At 39.1% G+C, this 18517-nt stretch overlaps 1 protein-coding gene across 1 annotated transcript in view; it reads right to left on the reverse strand.

Annotated features, from left to right (window-relative positions):
* Window positions 1-18517, reverse strand: part of CHN2 (chimerin 2) — a gene marked incomplete at its 5' end in the record, with an annotated part of 163468 nt that overhangs the window by 86101 nt on the left and 58850 nt on the right. Inside the window, 2 exon segments of the mRNA XM_081996287.1 lie at window positions 3207-3262; window positions 10589-10627. Of these exon segments, the coding sequence (XP_081852413.1) occupies window positions 3207-3262; window positions 10589-10627 (95 nt within the window).

Raw genomic sequence — 18517 nt, forward strand, 5'->3', positions numbered from 1 at the left:
CACACAAATCAGATGGTATAACTGCAGAGATCTGAGGCTAAAACCCCTGTGACTATGAAGTAACAGAGAGGTAACTGAAGAGCAAACGAATGCAGAGAATGTGGAAGATGGCAGTGGAAAAGATGGAGGAATGACGAAAATGGCAAGTGGTGACAGCAAAAAAAAACCCCAATCCTTCACAAGTTTATCTGTTGGTGTTACAGATTTTGTTTCCAGCGGATGCTTCAATTTCCTTGCAAACGGTGCAGAATTTGGCAATTATGAATGAAAGACATCTTCCCATAAGCATGAAAGGTTTAAAATTATTTGCAATTTTTACATTTGTCTGAAGTAGTTTGAATCCTAAATTCTACAAGAGAACACCCTCAGCAAAGTCCAGTGCCTATGATATGCGCACAGAGAGATAAATCTCTCCCCTGTCAGTCACACATCCTGCTGACACCTGCTCTCCAGATGTTGGATGAGCATCACGTTGCATACTAAATAACTATCGTATTGCCAATTAATGTATTTTCACATACATAACACAAAATTAGATTCTGAGATCTTTCTATGTAACTGATAGAAATTTAGGATTAATAAAACACAATCTGTAGTGAGGCAAAGCCTATGCAATCATCAGGTTACACCGAAGTCAAACTAGAATCAAGAAGAACAATCCTAAAACACCCACCTTACGGCCTCTGTGCTAAGGAAAAGCTAATAGGTGCCATAGGAACATAGTGCTGAATTTTCCCTCTAAAATATTCTGTGATCCTGTATAAAACCAGTATGTAGTTCTACTTTATATAAAACTGACAATATGAACCACAAGGAGCAATCTAGGTATCAGGACACCCCACCTGCCCCCATCTCCCCAATTATATGTAAAAATAAAGCACATACTCAGTGGTGCAGTGTTTTTTGGCTCTTGGGTCAGGGCATCTGTGTTTCTAGCAATCAGGTTGTGAACACATACAGCTGAGCTACACAAAGATTCAAAATCCAAGCAAGAAGTGAACCAAAGATTTGTGGGAATTCATACTGCTTTATATACCTACCCCTAAATAAAGTCTCTTATTTTCAGCTGAACTAAATTAAAAAAAAAAAAAAAAAATAATCAAAATAGGACTCTCTTCAGCCCATGAAGTGAGCCGCTAAAAATGGTTCATTAGTCAGAACCAAGCCCAGATTACGTGAATCAGACTTTTTTTACTTATTTTGTTATGTACTGCTTTGCTAATTATGTATTAATTTGCTTAATGTAATGTGATCTTAGCTTCTTTCTGCAAATCTTTGGAAGTGACCTGAATAGGCAATAAATATGTATGGTATTTAAATATCAGGCAAAAGGAGCAAAGGATAACTTCAGTTGTACATAACATGTTCTTGAGTCTAAGCAAGTAAGTTCAATACAGCACATTGGTAAAGAATTCACAGCTACACATTTACTCCACTTAGTTATGTAGATAATCTTGTTTCTAGAACAAGAATACAATTGCTACTCTACCTTAAAAGCATATCTTACCTTGTTTCAAATTTTCACTCATGGAGGCAATCTAATAAGTGCTTTAATTTGAGTTAGCATTAATAAATTTTGGATTAAACTTATTCAGACTAAGTCACTTGTATCCCCACAAAGATGAGTTCAAATTGTAGACAAGGGTTCCTAAGCATTCAATGCTTATTAATCAGATTTTCTTAAGACAAGTTCTTCCTCAATTACCTCACACAAAGTGAGAAACTCCGCTGAGGCTACACTGGAAGTAAATAAGTTGTCTGCCTCAACTATTTTCAAATATACCACTACTAGTTTAATAGCCGTTATGTGATATTCATTTAGTAATAACCTTAATGTCCTCTCCTTTAGAGAATACCAGCCACAGAGACCTACCTGTCATTTGTTTTGTATGAGAATTTTGGAGAGGAAGGTCTTGTTAAAACCCTTCAGCACGCGTGCACTGAAGTCCCACAGGGCTACAGCGTGCTCCTTCTCCCCGAGCCTTGTCTTTGACAGGGAGAAAGGATGACACGAGGGTTCGCCCACTCTGGTGTTCTGCTTGCCCTTCTTAGCATCCTGTGTATATGTCTTGGGACCATCCCGAACTGACAGGGCTTGAAGACTTCCAGGCTGAGGCCAAGACCCTGCTCTCCCTGCCCTGAAACAACTGGTAGATGGCACTTGAGAGAAAAATGCAATGGACTTTTAGTTAAGGTGCTGGGTGGACTCAGGAAAACTGGATTCAATTCCTGGCTTCACAATGGATCTTCTTCAAGACCCTGGGCAACTACCTGTGCCTTGGTACAAAGCCTCCTGCCCCAAGCAAAAGTGTTTTGACTCTGTATCTGATAATATTTGACAGATGCTGTGCTAGAGCTCTCCTTCAACGGGTACGCAGCGCGGGAAGCAGGTCAGAGCTCAGGATGATGTTTGAGAGTAGAGCTATACATCACACTGATGAACCGCAGTTTCTATCTTCTTTTACATCATCTTTTATACCTCATGCAATCACTTCATGCGTTTAGTATTTCTATTACTAGTATTACATGTCTATTTGCACAAAATTTGTCCCTGACATTCTAGAAGATAAAGCTATCACAGTTTTATTGATTGAGCAGAGACACCTACATATGTTTTCCATTACTATTATGCCATGCAGGTTGAGGAACTGACATACTTAACTAAGTAGAAATAGAGAAATACAGAAAAAGAAAACAGGGAGACAAGATGACTCAGCCAAACCTGCAGCCCTATAAATTTCTAAATATCCTATAAAGTTTCTGTGGCAGACTGAGCTCTCTGGCTATCACTTCAGTATTTTAATTTGAACATAATCCTTGGCAGATTGCATTCAACAAACTGGAGCTACAAGTATCATATTGAAACATATGCAGATATTAATATGCAGATGCAGAAAGAAAATACGCCTTCATTTTGACAAGGAAACATAAAACTTTAGCTGGTATACAGAAAAGCATACTAAGCAATGATTAATGAGCATTTGTCTAATGAAGGGGCTTCTAGTGGTAGAATGAGACCTCCATGCCTAATTAGCAAATATTAATCTGCTTTAATTAATCAACCTTAAGAAAAATGATGATATAAAACAATGGCTTGGAAAAATGAAAGTGATTACTACCCACAGACTGTACAAAAGATTTTTTGGTAATCATATGCTGCCGACAATTCATCAGATTTAACAAGGTAGAGCAAAAGAAGAACTGACCTCCCGAGGACAGATGATTCTCTTGGGACGCGGTGCCTCTTGTTGCAATTGATACACTGCCAAACACAAAAGCGTACAGATCATTAGAAGATGGCAACATACACAAACTTTTATTCAGATGAGTCTTTTTAGCCAGAGGCTGCAGAGAAAAACGCAAATGTAAAGAAAAGGACAGCAAACGGAGGAATTTCAGTGTATCTAAGTCATTCATATGAAAATCGGTTGTTGACCTGCAAACTAACTAAAGTGATTATTGGTTTATCTTTTAGTTATCTCCTTTTGTACTTGTTACTACATTTCTACGCCAGGGAAGACTAGCTAGGAAGATTTATTAGGTGTATCTCAGGATAAAATCTCACCTTTGCATATACTATGCTGTAACAACTCAAGAACAGATTGCATACCAGTAACATCAGTGGGTTTTTGGATAGGCCAAGAAAAAGTTCAGCACATCTGAAGGGGTTCACCACAATCTCATAATTTATTTCAAGATTTGCTGGCAATTACTGACGAGCAAGCAAACATTCCTTTCAGAGCAATTATGCCCTATTCAAATGGCCCTGGATCAATTTTGCAAATCTTCTGAGGGCTGGAGGAGAGAGACCTGAAGCTAGGGGTAGTCACCGAACCCTGGCTCCCCGCCTCTTCGCTGCATGTATTTAATGAGATCCTCTCCTTCCTTTCCACTCCAGAGCGGTGAGAAGAAGCTGACATGCAATGACAGTAATCAATTCCAGTGCAGACAGACTGTCTCCCCGTAACTCCAGTAAAAATCCCAGAGGTTTGGATTGCCTCCCTCGAGAAAGGCCTTCTGTATGCTGACCTTCTTGTATTTGGAGAGATCATGTCATATCTACGATTTTTTTTAAAAGGCCAAGTTTCTAGGACAGGGCTCTTCATAATGCTTGTGAAGCTCAGAATTATGCCCCAAAAGGTGGTAGATTATGGAAGGAATATAAATGCCTGTAAGTTTGATAAATACAGAAGCCCTGCTGCAGAAATTGAATCGAAATGGTAGGTGTTACTCTTCAGCACCTTCTCCCACCTTCTGCACCTTCTCTTTGGATGGGGCTAGGAGAGATGAAATCTGAGAAGTGGGGAAGTCCTCGGCTTGCACCCGAGGTTGTCACTCAGGGCATGTGAAAACTTTGGGGGCTCCTGTTCACTGCTAATGTCAAAGTGGAGAAAAACCATAACCTCTCCTTTTTCCCAACTCAGCCTTCATCCCTCGTTCCTCGGAGGGGCATAGAAAGAGAGTTCATGATTTCTTATATTCCCTATCAGTTTTAATGCATAGGGACGTGATCCAGCTCTGAATTTGTACTAAGGCTTTGGATTTAACCTGCATCATTCAGCACTGCCAGGTCTCCCACTACTTTTGCACAAGATTCTTGATAAATTGTGGTCTTTCTTACCTCTTGCAATAGTGTGACTAAGATTCAAAGCCTTCCTTTTACTCTTTTGTGATCAAGACTTGTCTATCCAAAAGAATTGCCAAGCAAAGCATGAAAATGTTGCTTCAAAACCCACAGATTGTTTTTCAAAACTCTGATTATTCTGAAGCCAAATATCACGATTTTAAAGTCCACTTCTGAATGTCTGAAATCACCGTAACCACCGATTCAGCAACTTACTGATGCTTAATACTAAACATATCCAAGATGAAAACAGTAACTTTTTTCTTCCCCAATACATTTCCAGTAAAGAGGAAGAACGCTAAGGATTCAAAATATTGCAAGAATACGATTGCTTCCCATTTAAACTAAAGGATCTATTTCCCCAATTTAGTCATTTCAGTTTTAACTGAAAAATCATACTTCATAAAAATACTATTTTTCAATAATCAAACCTGTTAAATATTAACTGACATAGCAAATCAAGCTAGTGGACCTCTTTCTAAGATAACCTTGATAGCTGTGGTGCAAAACAAGTTTGCCTGGAGAACACACAGGCAGTCCGTCTTGTGATGTGATGCATTTATAAGAAATGAGAAAAAAGAGCTCTCTGAAATGACCAAAGGCATCTCTGAGGCTAATAGCACCGGAGAAGCAAGGGTGGGGAGAAGAGTCAGCATTCCACAAGGAAGGAATGACTAACAGGAGAGGGCAGATATATGGAAGACTTGAAAGCAAACACAACAAACGGGATGCTGATAGAGTGCAGTGGGATGAATCAGTGCAGGGATTCATGAGGAATGCAAGGAAAACAAATCATCCTAACAACTGTATTTTGAGTAGACTGGAAAAGGTTGCTGTCATTCTCAAGAGGCACAGGTAATTAATCTGCACAATAATCTGAACGAAGAAAGGTATCTGATTTAGAAATAGATCAGAGGAAAATGTAAGATTATTACTATACAAATAAATAATAGCAATATTGATATTATTAACATTATTAATAATATTCATAATAATAATATTAATACTAATAATAATATGCTGACTTAAATGTGCAGGATGAGAAAATGGTCCCAAGTAACAAGCATGATTGAGATCGTGAATGGTGGTAATCACAAAAAAAGTCATGAACAGGAAATGGTTTCCAGGGAAAGATAAAGAATTCATATTTGGCCATATTAGCTTTAAATTGAAAGACATTAAACTGACAGAAAGACAACCCAGTGGAACTACTGGAGAGAGATGCAGACCCATTAGATGGAGGGAGAGAAGACAGATCAGAAGCAGAAAGGACTGAGAACCACCTGTGGCATCGTGGTAAGGGATGCCAAGCAGTTCAACGGGAGACGAACAACAGGGAAGAGACAGAGAGGCACACAGCTGCCAAGGATACGCAGATAAGACACAGCAAGGCAAGGGTGGAGGAGGTAAAACAACAGTTACAGTTAAAAATTAGGAAAAGGCAGTATCTCACAGACTAAAGTATTAAAGGAGCAAAGCTAGTGTGACCCTACCAAAAGCTATGCTCTTTTCTAGAAAGGTTCTCTCCTGTTTCTGCTTCAAATGATTGCTGTATGAAAGCCTGCTAATGGGCTATGAATACAATGCAATATTATGGCTAAGGTGACTTGAGAAAAACATGCCCTACAGCTAAGTTCCTATGAGCTGTAGACATCTCACTGACCTCATTTTCAGAAGTGGTGAACATCCTGCAGCTCTGCCTGATTTCATTATATACTTTTTCCAAAGTGCTGGGCACTGACACTCTGGCTGACATTGCTGAGACCCCAGCAGAGTCCAGAGGATGGTCACAAGTTCAGAAAGCACATGCCCCTCACTTGCCCAAATGACAAACAAGCCTTGCCTTTCTGCCTCATTTCCCCCCCTCCACCTCTGAAAATCTTAAAACAGAATCCGATGTATAAGGATACGGTTGACCGAAATAACAGAAAAACACATTTATTTAATACAGTGGTAAGCAGTGATTGACATCTGACCCAGTCTACTCCAGCACTAGAACTGACAGGCAAGTTAGAGACAAACCCACTGCGATCATGAAAAAGATGACACTTGAACATAATGATGCATTATTATTTTAGCCCTGAGAAAATTAACCTTATAGAAAGTCAAGCGCACGCAAAAATAAAATGTATTATTACTGCATAGAGAACAGCACCAGACTGGGAGTAGCTTTTTGTTGAGCATCAGATGCAAAAGAAATGCATAGTAATAATATACACTAAATATCAGACCAAAATGCAGCACTGCAATAGAAAAAAGCAGTAGCTTTTAATTGGCCCTTGAACATCTCTATCAGTTTCATAATTCAGATAGTTTGGCAGCATTCGTAGTATCATAATCACCTGGGAATGTATAAAGTTAACAAAACTTTAATTTATTATTGAATTTCTAGGGGAACATTTCTTTAAGATGTAACATAACTAGTTAGAATATATACGTCTCTTTTGTTCCTGCTAGAGGATGAGTCTTGTCTCATGGGATGAATAAGGGAAATTCTACAATATGTTTTAGAAAGAACTGTCTAATTCCAAAATCTGATCTGTCTAAGAAACAAAGAGATGACATGCAAAAATCAACACTTACTCCTTTTGTGCCAGGGAAGAAGGACTGTCACCAATTTCTTCATACTTTTTTCATTCTGCAGTGTGTCGGGAACTCAAGCTTTCTCCTTTAACTCACCTATGACTAGTGTTCAGTGATGCTCCAGCGGAGAGGCAAAATTCCGATCATTGCTTTTATAAAGCAGCAAAGAAACATACTGCCTTCTCTCTGAGAACGTTTCACAGAGTTGCTTAGTTTTACCTCCTCGGCCTCATCTCAGTCAGGCATTTCTCCTCGTGCTGAGCTTGAACAATATGAGCTGTCCTATTTCTGCGGGATTACTCACATGCTTAATTAGGAACCTAAGTGCTGGGCTGAAATAAAGCCTTCATTTCTAACTAAACTGAGTCTCAGACACTGTGCTTATTATGTGATGAAGGGCAGAAGGCAGGGAAACTTTGTGAGGAGCTGAAGCATGGCATCAGCTGATGCCCTGCGCCTTGCCACATCGCTTCACACCAGTGTGCTGATCTTAAATCACGGAAACGAACATCGAAGTGGCATTGACATTAGACTTTCTTAGCATGTGCCAATCTCAACAGTGGTAAAAGGAGAAAAAGAGTGCTTTTACACCTCTTCAAAACTCAAGCACATACTGCTGGAAGCCAGAAATGACTACTCTCTTTCAGCAGTCAAATTGCCTACTCATCACATGGAGCAGGTAAGATCGTTGGTTCTGCTCTAACAGGGCAGTGCAGCACTGGAGCAGGTTACCCCAAAGGTGGCAGAGGCTCCAGCCCTGAAGGTTTTAAGGACTTGGCTAGATAAAGCCATGGCTTTTCTACTCTAGAGCCGGATCAGCTCATCCCAGAAGTCCCTGCCAACCCACACGTCTGTGATTCTTATCTTCCTTTCTTTCCTACCTCAGTGATGGTAAAAAGACAAAATGCCATTTCATATAATATCCCTAACATACAGCAGAGTACAAAATCTGCTGTTGGATATTTATTTGTTGATCTGTTACCCAGATATAAATGCAGACAAATCCACTGCCTAGACTGATGGCTGCTAGTAACTTTCCACATTTTTTTCCTCAAGTGCCTTCTTGGTAATACAAAATTATTTTTGCCATTTATTTTACTCTGTGTGTCCCAGGGCTATCAGAAAAGGTCTGAAAAACCTTGTAATCTGTGAAACCTGTGTACCTTCTAACAATTCTTCATAAGCAAGTGAGGATCTTCTGCATCAGAAGTGTCCGTCTTTACTAACTACAGCTGAAACAAGCTTGTACATTATGCCAAGGAGTAAGGCTTGGATTCTGAAAGCTGTTCCACTTTGATGGGCATTTGCCCAGGGATATGTGCAATACTGTTTATTTGAATACTTTGCCTGCATAAACAGGAAAATCTGCCTTTGTTGAGAAGCTAGAAGGATTGAAGCCTTGATCATTAAGTCAATAAAAGGCAACATAGCGCACCTAAATTTATCCAGGACTTAAAAAAGAAATCAAAACTGTATGTAAAGTATGTTAATAATATGTTAGCAAACTTCAAAAAAAGTTACTAGCTAAAATACACTGAAAATAATTCTTAAATAGGCAGTAAACACAAACTGCTAAGAGTAAAATATATACACTAATTTAAAATGGTGATGAGACATGGTAGTAGATTGCATCATAGAGTAATGCTATTGTTGGACATTACCTCTATAATTAATTTACCAGATTGGGGTTTTTCTAGAGAATAAAGTAGCATACTTTACCCAATGTTGCAATGAATAACGTACGTCTATGGCTAAGCAGTCTCAGCAGTAAACCTCTGTAACCTTAAACTATTATCTGCGTTTTGGAGCTGTGCAACTTTTTCCAAGGTCATTCATGCATGGGGTTCAGACGCTGAGGCCACGACTTTGTCATTACCACAATACTGGCATCCTATGTATATCTGAATAGGAAATTATATATCCATGTTCTGCTTGTTCATTCTGTTTATTTTTTGACTTTTAAAAAAGTTTCCTCGGACTATGTGTAAGCTATCAGGCAAAAGTAACCAAACATTTTCACTTCATGCACTGATCTGTCTGCTGCATCAGTGGGGCAACTAAGAGAAAGTAAGTAAAAGCATGTGCTTATTCCCTGACTTTTTAATGAAAACTTCCTCACTGCAAAAAACGAAACATCTGTCATTTCAGATCCTGGTCTCATTAGCGACAGTGGGAGCTTTTCCACTGGTTCTCAGTAAGCCACATTTCTCTTCTAAAAAAAGAGACACTGCTCCAGTGTCTGCTTCTTTCCAAGCACCCAGCAAAGTATACTGGAATGGTCCAACTCAAATCAATACACTCTTGCTGACTTTTAAGGACATTTTTCTTATCCATTCAAAATACTGCAACAACAACAACAACAATAACAAAGTCTCTAGAAAACAGTTTTCTGAGAAGCAATTCTTGTAATTTAATGGTGTATACAAATTTTTGATGAAAAAAATCCCAGTCCATTCTGAGGCAGAATGTCATTCTCAGGTAACATAGAGGCGATGTCTTTGAAGTCAGAAAGGTAGTTTAATGTGCATTTGAGCGAAGTCAACAAGCTTATTCAAGTCTTTAATATTATACATGTACATGCATGTAACTACTGTGATCCTTGTCTTTTCATAGTTCCTTTTTGGTAATGGCATTGTACTGAATTTGAAGTTGCCACAATAAAAGAAATGACTTTTGCTTGGGATAGTTCTGTAGCTGAAAACAGAAAAAAACCCCCAACCCTCTGCACCCACAGCTACAGTTTCATTAAAGTTCCAGTAAGGGTTTAAAATAAAAAGATCAAATTTAAAGGCCATGTTTAATAAGGGTTTTAAAAGCCAATATTTTGTTTTAGTTCTGTTTTACTTCATTAGAAAATACATTTGGAACAAGGCAAAAAGAACGGACTTCTGCATTACACTCTATGTAAATGATTTTTCTAAAGGCAGACAGGAAGGTTCAAAGAACCGATAATGGTGTCTCCAACTTCTAAACCACCACTTCAAAAATCAGCTTCTATTGCTAAGGATAAAAAAATAATATGATCTTAAAGTGATTTGGTGACCCATATAAAAAGACAAGTATACTCAAGCCTGACCTTTAGTAAACACATGAAGCATTAATCTCTACCTCTGGAATCCTTCTTGAAAATCTCAGCAGAGAAACCATGAAAGCCAGGATTTGCACACTTGTAAGGCAAACCAGAGAGTCTGGCACTCATAACCCTGCTGCACTTGCTCCACGGAGAACCAGAAAAGTTCAGGTTTTGCTGCTGTCCCATACAGTAATTTCTAGAAGCACCTAGTACATTTATGTCTTTTTTTCTAAACAAAGAAAGGGAAAAGACCTAAAAGTGACAGCCTGTTAAGGTACTAAGATTATTCAAATTTCTCATATACTCACAGTATGATTTCCATATCGGAGGCTGGTATTCTTCAGCATCTAAAATAGAAGCAAAAAGGGGGAAAGAAATCAGTCAACTGGTCACTGGGTCAAACTGTCAGCCTGCATTTTTCTGCTGAGAGACCTCAGCTTGTCAGCAAAATTCACATTTCTTTCCCAAGAGAGATGCTAGCTCATTTACAGTACAGTTGCTTATGTGAGAGAAGAATATAAATTTCAACCACTTGTGGATCCAATATGCTTTTTTCCAAATTATTGAAATGTAACAGGAATAAATTTCTTATCAATTTGCTTATAGTTTTCTGACTCACCAGTATTTTAAAAAACATTATCTAGGCTGGTAACTACATTATTTATTTACTTTACTTGGCATGATAAACCAATAAATCACTACTGGTTTTCAAGCAGGCTTCTAACCCCACTATTAAGATTTTAGGATGAGCATCAATGAATTATATACGCCTTAGCTAAAAAGATGTGGAGCTCAGGCTGGACTCCAGTGCACAGACCCGACGCACAGACTCCAACAACAAGATTCAATTACCCTTCTTGAACCCACTAGAATATGTAATTGGCACATTTTCCAGAAACTCCATCAGCAAAAATAATAATAATAATAAAAAGTTAGAAAAAGGAAAGACTGACTGCAAAACCTGTAATTGGAAACAGACAATTATTGCCCTTAATTGACTGAAGGGGCACAAAATGAGTTGGCATCTTCCGTTAGAGCAAGAGTTATACAATGCTGCCGGGCGCATTTTTGGCAGTGGGAGCAGAGCTTCTGTGTTTAAAAGTGTAAGTTTGTAGAGCCTGAGCTAACACACACATCCCACCCCGCCACGGTAAGACCCCAGCGAGCAAAGGGCTGCCCAGGCGTGGGAGGCAGACCCGTGCCACTGGAGGGCACAGCGAGTGTAGGGTCCCACAAGCCCCGCTCTACAGGGAGGTTTCCAGCTCTCTGCAAGAAAGGCTGTTGCTTCCAAACCTCCAGAAATCCCAGCAGAAGCCAAGCTTGAGTGGTAGGACTTAAGTAAGTTACCATACACCAGCCACAAAAGGGTGGGGTACCTGGTACTAGCTTGGCTCTAAAAAGCCACGTTGCCAAGCACTTTGAAGAGTCATTTACAGGGGGTATGTCATTAACCTCCTAATACTGTGCAAGTTAATTAAGGTGTTTGGTATTTACTAAACTTCTGCTTAAGCTATGCTAATGTAATTCAATTATAGTTGCATAGCTCATGCTCCTTGTCTATTTATATACACACAACCACTTTAAATATATTGCTGCAAAAGTTTGTTTACTAGGAACGTTAATCATTAACTACCATCTGCCACTTTTAACTATTGTTTTAAAAAAGGATAAATCTAGCAACGATCACAGTTACTGCCTGGAATAATACGCTGCAACAACTTGCAGATATGTTGATCGGGAAACCCATTCAATTCCAGTTTCAACGGTATCCACTTCACAACTTTGGCAAAATTCAAAACACTCCCAGGCTAACAGAGTTATACTGCACTGTGACAATCCAAGACTAATTAGCTTGTAAGTTCATTATACAGAAGGATTATTTTAAATTATGTGAAGCTATTCATGAGACCAGTGAAATTTATTCATGCAAGAGCTGACTAATTTTTTCTCCTCTCACGTTATAATGGTAATATAACACACTTTTTTTTCCTACACATCTGTTGCTCCACATATAGTTTACCATAAAACCATAATATTGTGTTTTAAATTCCTCTGTCATACTTCTACACTACAGCAAGAGAATTTGTAAATTTGCTCGTTCACTTAATATATTTTTCCAATAGGAGAAACATGGAGGTAATGCAAATATCTGGTTATCTATACTTGTAACTTCAGAAAAGGAAATAGTGGGAGAAACAATGAAAACCCAACGAGAATCAGTTGTTGCTTTAGTCTTCCAAATTAAGTAGAAAGAGTACAGTACATTCAATATCGAAAGCTGATCTACAAGTGGCCATAAAGTGCTTCATGCAGCTGATGGTATGAAAACACTGCAGCCTGGGTGGAGAACAATCATCTGGGAAATAGCCATAAAACAAAACTCTTGATGATTACGTTAGATTTGTCACGGTTATGAATCTGTCAGCCCAGGAAAGAGCGGACAGAACCACTCCTCAATAGCTAAAATAATTCTTAAGGGCAGCACACTCGAAGGAAAACCACGGGTCACTGGCTCCACGTTTGCCCTTACAAGGCACTGCTACATCTTCTGTGATCCCTTCAGCTAATAACACATCCCTCAATCACAGGGAACAAAACTCCATATAGGTGATAGCGTTAATACTATTTATTGTCAAGCTATCACGCATGACGTTTGATGGCATCCATTTGTAGGGAAATAAAGAACAATGAGTTTAAATACAACCTGGAGACAGAGATCATGCTTAAGGATCAGGGAGATGTTTAACAGACCCCAGATATACACTTTGTGCTCCCTTTGTAGAAGGCGGCCACTGGGCCCCCGTCTAGACATGGGCCATGTACAGCCAAAGATGCCATTCTACATGGCTGCCAGCATGGAAATTAGCCTCAGGGCAGAAATTGCCACATCTGAGTCACCAGAGAAATACATTGACTCTCCTCCTTCTATGATACGGTCTTAGGACTCCCATCCCAGATGCCTAGATTAGAATAAACTTCATCCCTTCTTAAGTCAGGGGTCAAATGAGACAAATCCTACCTGAGCAGACTGGATTACTACTATTTGCCCTTTTTGAGGCTTCTGTTCTGCTTCTTTTTTTTTTTTTACTAGTCCTCTTTTATTATAAGGTAGCTCTACTCATTAAATCATGCTCTACGCTCCATCACTAGACTTAATACAGCAGGTTCACAGAAGTTGCCAATAATAGTTTGGGTGGTTGGCTCAGTCACTACGTGTCACCTCAATGCCCACAGCTTCTGCCTTCAGTTCTGCACATGGTAATAGTCTCAGCAAGGACCACAGACCTCACTTTTGAGCCACTTAGCAAAAATCAACCAATCAATCAATCAATCAACCAACCAATAAGACTTGGCACAAATGACAAATGCCCCATGTTGATCTCTCATTAAATGAGGTTATTAATACAAACTTTGATCAGAATGCCTATCACAACTGTGATTGGCAGCATGGGAAAAAGGGTTCACTGAGGTGCTCTTAGGCGATAAGATGGGGTCTCTCCTATTGCTGTGTTATTAAAGGGTTCACACTTTTGACAGTGACTTCTTGTCTAAGTTCAGAAACTGAGCCAGCTAAGGTTGAAAGCAGTTGTCACAGGAGAAACTCAGAGCACAAGATAAGTACAGATTCCGAAAAACTCAAGAAAATGTCCCAGAACCAGCTATGATACACCCTTCCGAGTCTCTCTAGACTCACTGTAAAAGAATTACAGAATGTCCAAGTTAGATCTTTTTTATTATTTTGAGTCTTACAAACACTGTATCAGAAATGACCTTAGCAAAACCAGAAAACCTAATGAGTACTCACTGCAAAAACTGTCAAAAAAGCATGAGAGACTTCCACAAATAGTATTACAGGCAACACTCTTAACGAAAAGCTTTGAAAGATACCAATTGAGAAGGTTAATATTTATTAGATCTAAAAAAGTAACTAGAAGTTAGTTGTATGCTAAACAGAAAGGCAAAAGGAATGGTGAATGATGACTCCTAGGGAATATTACAGCTACCAGAAGTTTTCTCACTGCATGCATAATTCACACAAAAGATCCTGGAGAAAACTGCCAAACCAAAAATGATACTGTGGAATAGGAAAGCGGGAGTAAGGAAAAGCAGGTTACTTCTTCACTTTTTTGCTTTAGTCCTCACAGAGTAGAGAGGATGAAAAGCATCTTAGGAGTAAAATATTTTCATAAAGCTGATGGAGCATTGTAAAGCTGAGTAAGTGTAAGGTTTGCTCCCTTTACTACCGTAAAGGGAGTACTGAAAAGTTGGCAAAGCTTTAAGCAGCCAGATAAAAAGTAAAACGGTGTAAGATTTTTTTTAAAGAAACATGAAGACAGAAGACAGTATTTCTGTAAATAATGGGTGGTAAATGGTTAATATGTTACTCGGAGTGATCTTAAGCAATTTCTGCGAAATGGGCTTACATTAATTATACAATAAGTAAAGTTATCCATGGACTTCAAACCTTGCTCTTCACCATGCCTGGCTCTGTACCAAAGGTGACACCTTTCTGGATGTAGTTGTGAAAGACACTGTAATGACTAAATAATTTTTTACTACTTCCTTGTACTTTGTGAGTATGATGATGTAATGCCAACACTTGTGGGTTTGTGCTACCAGCACTGGGACTGACCTAGCTAAAGCAGGTCTACTAAGATACCAACTAAGATAAAACTTTGATTCTTCTGACTACCAAGACTGGTAATGCACTGGAAAGAGGAAACTCTGTTTTACAGGAAAGATCACGAATGATGTCACATGAATCAAATATCTAAGTGGCATTTCTAATTATATGGGGAACAGTAACAAATATTCATACTGTAGCTTTATGCAATGCCCAGTTCTTCATTACTTCTTCTTCCCATTACTTCATAGCCACTACAATAGAGGAGAAAAGATTTTTTTTTTTGCCTTTGTCCTTACTAAAGGATTATAAAATGTATTCTGCAGTTCACCTTGGAAGAACTGCCTCAGCCTGGATTTTCTGCCACCATTGTCTGAAGTTCAGACTTCCTTTCCAGTAACAACTAATTTTAAAACTATGACCTGTGTGTGCAAGAAAAGACACTTGTGTGTGAGGAAGAGCAAATTTGGAAGCCACTGGCTTACTGGCAGTGTGCACATAAATGATTCACCGGATGAACAAGTTTACTTACTAATTTTTTTCATCTTCTATTGTTATTTTCAGGACCAAGACTAGTAATTATTAGTATTTTCATGCCTTTTGTATATTTCCTTTAAAGCGATTTTTCACAGCTTTACCATATACACTCATATTTATAGCTTTGTTTCCAAAACATTAAGTCAGCATATAGTATTAAATATTTTTTTTTATTTTTATATATGTAATTACATATATGAGAACAACATATAACTATTGAGTAAAAGGCAATGTGAAAGATGAACAGTGTTTGTACTTTTTAGGGACATATATTTTTCTTATACTTTTCTTCATACAGCCAGAATGATATTATACAATTAACTATAATGGGGATGGACATCACAGAATCCTAGAATGGTTGAGGTTGGAAGGCACCTCTGGTGGTCATCTGGTCCAACCCCCCTACTCAAGCAGGGCCACCAACAGCCAGTTGCCCAGGACCATGTCCAGATGGCTTTTGAATATCCGCACGGATAGAGACTCCACAACCTCCCTGGACAACCTGTGCCAGTGCTCATTCACCCTCACAGTAAAAAAAACATTTCCTGATGTGCAGACAGAGCCTCCTGAGTTTCATTTTTATGCGCGCTGCCATTGGTCATGCCACTGGGCACCACTGAAAAGAGCCTGGCTCCGTCCTCTTTGCACCCTCCCTTCAGGTATTTATATAAATTGGTAAGATCCCCCCGAGCCTTCTCTTCTCCAGGCTGAACAGTCCCAGCTCTCTCAGCCTTTCCTCATGGAAGAGATGCTCCAGTCCCTGCATCACCTTGGTGGCCCTTTGCAAGACTCTCTCCAGTATGTCCATGTCTCTCTTCTACTGGGGAGCCCCGAACTGGACACAGTACTCCTGGTGTGGTCTCACCAGTGCAGAGCAGAGGGGAAGGATCACCTCCCTCGACTTGCTGGCAATACTCCTCCTAATGCAGCCCTGGGTACCACCAGCCTTCTTTGAGGGAAGGGTACATTTCTGGCTCGTTTGCAACTTGATGTCCACCAGGACCATCAGGTTCTTTTCTGCCAAGCTGTCTTCCAGCCAGGCGGTCCTCAATGTATGCTGGTGGATGGAGATTAAAGTGAAGGAGTATTAAGGGGGCTTCTTTGATAGGGTCAGTTCTCTTTCAACACAGAAAACATCACTGCGTTATTTAATTTCTACTCTGTACTTAAAACTTATCGATTACAGAAGTTTATTTTCATCTTATCTGAACACCTAATGGCTAACCGTGTGGATGGTGAAAAGCTGTTTTAATTTATTTTGCCCTCTCACCAATTAATATATACGCATACACAACTATCTCACACTGCAGTCTTTTTACAAACTACTTTAAATAGGCACTTTTTTCTAGGCTTGATTGTCATTTGGCATATACCTTTGGGTGTTACGATTACTTCTATTACCTCCAGTAACTGCCCTTGCAGGCACGTCTGACTACATTTTGAGAAAGAACATTCTTATTTTTTAAGTTGCAAATCATCATACAGTCAAATGAGCACCTCTAACTCCTGAGAAGTCACTGTTCCTTTGAAGAGCAAAATTAGTTCTCTTGCAGTTCATAATTAGCGATGGAGCTGTTGAAACATTTCAGTGTATCAAAACCTCTGTTTAATGTTTCACTCCGAGCGCAGTTGCCTATGGAGGAGCCAGTAGTTGCCAGCTTTATTGCTGAACATTTTCATCGTCGGTACACGTACGGATAAAATATGGAATGAGACGTCAGCTTTTGTTTTAATGAGACACTTCAACTTTCAGCGTAAGGCACAGAAACAGAAATGATCAAATTGTTTATTTGCAGCATAGTTTATAATTGGTGTATTAATTCAGATGATGGGTGCTTCCCACTGCGCTTGTTCTCTTTTCTAAAAAATTCAGCGATAGTGTGCAATTTAAAATGTCAAAAAAAGCTCACAAAAGGGGTGGAGTTCCATTCTGCACAGCAATTAAACTGAAACAGTAAGCTTTTAATGAGCCCAATATGAACTGACAGCTATTTTGTATTTTTTGCTTTTCCCTACCATAAACTTGCTATTAGAAGCCACTGCTGTAAAGGTAGCTCGTTTAGGCTGTTCTAGGAATTCGTCTTTCCAAGTTGTGCGCTCTCCTGCTTTTGCTTCAGATTTCAAAACAGCATCTTTCCATTAATAGACAGGTGGACTATCCAGTCCATGGAGAACTTTGTTTAATGCACATCTGTTTTACTACAATGCAGATGAAAGATCATGCAAATAGGTAAATCTAATTATTTAGAAGAGTTACCAACTATCAAATAAAGTACGACTGTGAAATAAGTGAATTATTAGGGACCTACTCCAACAGATCACAGGAGATTTCAGTTACTTGAATCCACAGCTAAACTTGTAGAAGAAAAGCTTAAGAAGCCACGTTCCGCAGCTGGTGAGTGGTGTTCAGACACCTATGGCCATCCAATCGGAGCAATATCCCATTTAATTAAAAAATCTGCCTTTCTATTCTGCACAGATTTAAAGCGAATTAAAAGCATTGAAAGTCACTCAAAATTTGGAAATGGAGAGAAGGGATAAGCAGGGTTCTCAATAGCAACAGAAGAAGTGGAAAAGGGAAGGGTATTTGTACAATTCTAGTTTTACAAGTCTCTTTAGGAGATTAGTCTTTATTAGGGCTACTGCATGGGGCCCTAGAAAAAGAATTAAACAGGCTCTTCCAGAGAGCACATCCAAGAACCCAACAGGGGTCTAAATGAGCTGATGCGAATATTCCCAATGCTTTAAATATCTCCTGGGAAATCTGGATGATTTAAGAGTGCAGAGGGGTATTCACACTGCCTCATCTTAGGCAGGTAGATCCTTTTTAATGCTGAATCACTTTGAATCTATTCAGTCTTGGATGGCTTTTAAGAGCCGCCATAACTTAGGTGCTTTGAGACATTTTGCTCACAGGGCAACAATGAAGAATTTCCTTATGCAAGTCAATAAAGGTTTGTGTCTAAAAACTAGAAAGGTAGACAATGAAAAAAATCACAAAATATCTCCTTCATGCTTGATTGCCAAAAATCTGTTTGAGCTAATGGCTGCCATTAAATTTAATCTGGTCGCTAAA

Source organism: Phaethon aethereus, assembly GCF_964289735.1.
Source record: "Phaethon aethereus genome assembly, chromosome: 2".
Lineage (NCBI taxonomy): Eukaryota > Metazoa > Chordata > Aves > Phaethontiformes > Phaethontidae > Phaethon > Phaethon aethereus.